General features: G+C 33.7%; 1 protein-coding gene across 1 annotated transcript in view; it reads right to left on the bottom strand.

Annotated features, from left to right (window-relative positions):
* LOC106872296 (zonadhesin) overlaps nucleotides 1-5,302 on the bottom strand; it is a 79,108-nt gene that overhangs the window by 23,073 nt on the left and 50,733 nt on the right. Inside the window, exons 29-31 of the mRNA XM_014919235.2 lie at nucleotides 4,362-4,472; nucleotides 3,522-3,632; nucleotides 1,233-1,343 (exon numbers count right to left, since the gene is read on the bottom strand). Of these exons, the coding sequence (XP_014774721.2) occupies nucleotides 1,233-1,343; nucleotides 3,522-3,632; nucleotides 4,362-4,472 (333 nt within the window). The remainder of the gene's footprint in view (nucleotides 1-1,232; nucleotides 1,344-3,521; nucleotides 3,633-4,361; nucleotides 4,473-5,302) is intronic.

The raw sequence follows: 5,302 nt of genomic DNA, 5'->3' as shown, positions 1-5,302 counted from the left end.
ATGAAATACCACAAGGTATAAAAAATACGTATTCGCCTTTATATATTTATATATTTAATCCTTTATATTGAACACTCAGTATTTCATATATTCAATAAGACATATTCCATATATTCAATAAGACATTCAATACTTCATTTCATTGTACCATCCATCTTTTTTTATATTATATATTATATATTCCATATTCTATATCCCACATAAATTTTACAAGAATATAAAAAAAAAACAAAAAAAAAAACAGACAGAGTTGGAACTCTTTTAAATAAAATTATATATATATATATATGATCACTTTTGAATTCTCTTATCCAAGCAAGCAAGAAAAAAGGAAAAATAATTCTTGCAAAAGGATGAACGATACTCAATGCGATATTATATAATTTATACCCTAGAGAGTATCTTCCAGCTAAATATACAATATGCATACGAAACTCATTTATGATGTTTGATTAAATGTACATAGAATATAAACTGAATTAAAAGTAGTACTAAATAATTTTTTGTATTCTGACTTTATTTTTCTAATTTATGAATATTGTACTAATACTTAATGTTTGTCTTATGCAAAACATAGAATTACACAGAATATGGGACGACTAAACAAGTGAATAGGAATATACATCGTCATAGGATATTGAAATTTGAACTCTTTTTATATTTTTCCGTGATGATCGCATCTTCTCCCCCTTTTCTTATTTCTTCCATTCCACTTCCCAAAATTGACATCTTTGAAAGGTCACTGGCCCTTGTGGGGAGATGTGCTTATTTGCAAATATGTTGCTAGGTATACAATGGAAAGAAAAAAGGAAGCAAGAAAAATGCTTTGTAATGAAATTTCAATGGATTGACCACACCGAATTGAAAAAACCTCTCTCTCTACCTTGATCTCTTTATCCTTTCCCATACTTTATTATTTTTTCTGCTCTTTCTTAATTGTCCTGAAACCTCTCTCTTTATCTATCCCCCTTATTTGATTTTCTTTCTCTCTTTCCCCTTTTTTTCCAAAAAGCCAAAACAATATTCTCATATTCTAAACAAAGCAAAACGCATCCGATTCATATAATCGAACAACAAAACGTTTTGTTTTTACCGCTTTGATTTTGACTTTTTACTGACGAGTTCGAAAAACAAACGAAAGCACTAATAAAGAATTATACGAAGTTCTGACTGCCTCCTTTTACTCAATATACAATATATGTATATGATCAAGTCAAAAGATTATTACCCACCTATTGCACAGTCATCTCCTCTGTATCCTGGAACACATTCACATTCAAACCTATCTCCCTTGTTTGTACATTTACCTCCATTCTTACACGGATTGCTGCTGCATGGATCAACTAAAAGAATAAAAATGCTGATGTATTTATCCATAATTGCAGGGGCGGTTAGGTAGTAAGAGTTTGCTCCTCAACCATATGGTTCCGGTTTCGATCCCATTGCGAGGCAAATAGGGTAAATTTCTTCTAATGCAGTCACGGACGGACCGAAGCTCTCAATAGATTTTGTGGGCCTTAGCCGAATACATATATATGCGTGTGTGTGTGTGTGTGTGTGTGTGTGTGTGTGTTTGTGTGTATGAGAAAGAGAAAGAGAGAGTTTGTTTTTGTGTGAGTGTGTGTGTATGTATGCATATGTCTATGTGTGTCCAAATTTGTGCTTGTGCACCACCACCGTCAGATAACCGGTGCTGGTTTGTTTCTATTCCAGTAACTTATCCATTTGGCAAAAATATACCGATAGAATAAATACCAGGCTTAGAAAAATGAAATACTGTGGACGATTTGTTCGATTAAAACCCTCAAGCAAATGCTCCAGCTTGGACGTTGTGAGTGAAACATAGAAAAGTTAAAGATTACGATTATTTTATAAAATACGTAAATTATTTGCTTTTAGTGAATTGTTTAAATACCTTAATCTATCATATCTCTCTGTCTCTCGTTTTTTTAATCTATTTATCATCTATACGTGGAGGCGCAATGGCCCAGTGGTTAGGGCAGCGGACTCGCGGTTTCGATTCCCAGACCGGGTGTTGCGAGTGTTTATTGAGCGAAAACACCTAAAGCTTCACGAAGCTCCGGCAGGGGGTGGTGGCGAGTCCATTGATCGAATCAACTGGAACCCACGTCGTCGCAACCGACGGAGTGCCACGACGATCAGCTGTTCATTTATAGAGCACACATACTCAAATATATATATATATATATGTATATATATACAAAGTTACAGTTATATACTCATACACAATAACGTGTATCACAATGTAGACATAGAATTTCCTAGCCTTGGTACTTAGGAGAGACATAGTATTAGAATAAATTCTGTGACCAATCCCGTAAAGAAAACCTCACTCTATCTTTTTTTTGATTTTACATGAGTGGCTGTGTGGTAAGTATCTTGCTTACCAACCACATGGTTCCGGGTTCATTCCCACTGTGTGACACCTTGGGCAAGTGTCTTCTACTACAGCAGCCTCAACGAGTAACACCGACATCAGCCATCAGGTAGGCAACAGTATAGTATTTGAAATTATTTATTATCTAATAGAAAAGCAGCCTAGGCTTGCCTAACTATTTACCGAATTCATAGGCTAACATAAAAACAACCTAAGCTAGCCTAGATTTTAATTATTACATGTATATTGATTTAAATAATGGTTATTTCGACTTAAGTTGTATCTGCTGGAACCTATTAACGACGTAGCGTGAAGTATGATTGTGTATGCAACATGAATCCTTATGAGAGACTCTCTCAAGGTTAATAACTCAGTATTCTGTATTCTAGAACAGCGTCCAAGTTCAGTTGGAGATCATTATTACCTTTTGTTATCAATAGTGCTTCTGTAACTATTAATTATCTATCTATCTATCTATCTATCTATCTATCTATCTATCTATCTATCTATCTATCTATCTATCTATCTATCTATCTATCAGTGTGTCTGTCTGTCTGTCTGTATGTATGTATGTATGCATCGATGTATGTATAGAGTATTTGAAGGGGTGTATATCTGAAGAGTTCTATTGAACGGAAGAAAGCGCTAATAAAGAATTATCCAAAATTCTGACTCCTTCTTAATATACATATAGAGAGAGCAAATGACTAGGGTCAGTTTGGGTGTGAAGTGGGGTTATTCAAGAGAAGCATTCAACCTAAATACTGGGATATCAACATTGTCGGACTCCAAGTTAAAGACGGAATGCTTCTAACGTAAAAAATCCAAGTTTCACGTCAATTATACCGTCAGATGGTTTGGCTCAACGTATCTTCTACTAAAAGATGTGTTAAAGAATTTTCTTTGTCTTCTTTTCCTTATATATATATATATATATATATATATATATATATATATATATATATATATATATATATATATCCATCCATATGTTTGTGTGTATGAGTATAAATATCTGTCCGTTTTTTGCGTGATTACTTACGACTAAAATTAAATTTATATGATCTGCACTTTCACACACAACCCGACGCTTCCGTGCCTATTATTAAATGTGAGTACCAACCTATAGAACAGTCTTCTCCTCTGTATCCTGGGATACATTCACATTCAAACTTATCTCCCTTGTTTGTACATTTACCTCCATTCTTACACGGATTACTACTGCATGGATCAACTGAAAGTAAGAAGTACATTAAATATTTAGTATCCTCGCTTTTATAGATTAACTCTTTCAGCATATGACGCATTGCTGATAGCAAATTGTTTGTCTATTTAAATACTGTGCTCAGTATAAAATATATTAATGTTGAATATAAATAGTTCTTAAAAGAATTAAAAGATTATACAATTTATAACCATGTCGATGTTACATTAGGAAATTTTTAATTCCGTAAATTATTGAAATTTTGGTTGTCTATCTCAGTAATGGCAATGTGGACTGTGATGTCACATTGTAACGGAGTATTCTTATGTTCCCAGAATCAGTGGATCCAGAATTTCTAGTTAACTTTGGAACAATATCTCTTGCCATTTCTTCGTTCTGTTCCATATGAAGTAAGAAAGGTTGCAAGCACAAAGATGGCTTCTCTATGGAGAGAATTAAATAATATTGGTTTCACATTTTCGTACAATGCTAGAAATTTCGGAGGAGTGGATAAGAAGATTACATCGATCCCAGTTCTCAGCTGGTACTTATCATATCGACCTCGAAAGGAAGAAATCCAAAGTTGACCGCGTAGGAATTATAACAGAATAAAATAATAATGACAAGCACGTTCGTGAATAGGAGTAAGTCGATTACATCGACCCTAGTGTTCAATTTGTACATATTTTATCGATCTGATGGAAGAAAGGCAAAGTTAGTCTCGGTAGAATATGAACAGAATCAAATAATTTTACTAACCTATAGAACAATCATCTCCTCTGTATCCTGGGACACATTCACATTCGAACTTATCTTCCTTGTTTGTACATTTACCTCCATTTTGACATGGATTGCTACTGCATGGATCAACTACAAGAGGAAAATAATAACTTGGCTCATCTGTTCCTCTATTTAAAACAAAGGAAAAACTCAATTATTTCACTTAATTATTCAAATTAATTTAGACTTCGAATTCAAGTCTAAACAAAGTTTAGCTTTTTTATGACTTCCGACGCTTGAAATGTAAACCAGCAAAATATCAAAACATTGTAGTTGCTGTTGACAATAGTCTATACAACATTGAGTGATGAGTAAGTCCGTGGAGTGCTCAGCCACTTGCACGTTAATTTCACTAGCAAGCTGTCCCGTTGAACATATCAGCTGGGATCCTCGTTGTCGTAACCCACTGGGTGCTCCTATATACATGTTTGTGTGTATATATATATATATATATATATATATATATATATATATTATTCTGCCTAGACTTTTCACAGGCGGTGTAAAAAAAGGGTGTTAACTCTAACTCATGGTCAAAAAGGGGTTAACTTTATCCGGATTACTCTTTTCTTTCTACCTTATACACGCTAGTTAAATATAAACTCAATCCAATCTATTTAACATTCACTCTATGCTGAATAGTGGTACAGTATGGGCAGATTTTTGAAATCCAGTCAACCTGTATACAATCATACCTTTTCAAAGGGATGTTGTAAACCTCTTATAATGGGTAATACTATGTGTACTTTTCCTTTTGTGATGTAATCTTTGGACTAACAATGTTTGCGGCTGAGGAGAGCTTTACACCATCTTTTATATCAATAATATATCTATGCTGATGTAATAACACATTGTTTATAAAGCTTGAAACACGTGTACCGCAATATACTTTGTGTTCTGTTTTTAATTTATGCTATATA

This window comes from Octopus bimaculoides, chromosome 3 (genome assembly GCF_001194135.2).
Source record: "Octopus bimaculoides isolate UCB-OBI-ISO-001 chromosome 3, ASM119413v2, whole genome shotgun sequence".
NCBI classification, from domain to species: Eukaryota; Metazoa; Mollusca; class Cephalopoda; order Octopoda; family Octopodidae; genus Octopus; species Octopus bimaculoides.
The sequence above is the reverse complement of the archived record's forward strand: the minus strand, read 5'-3'. Positions and strand labels throughout refer to the sequence as shown.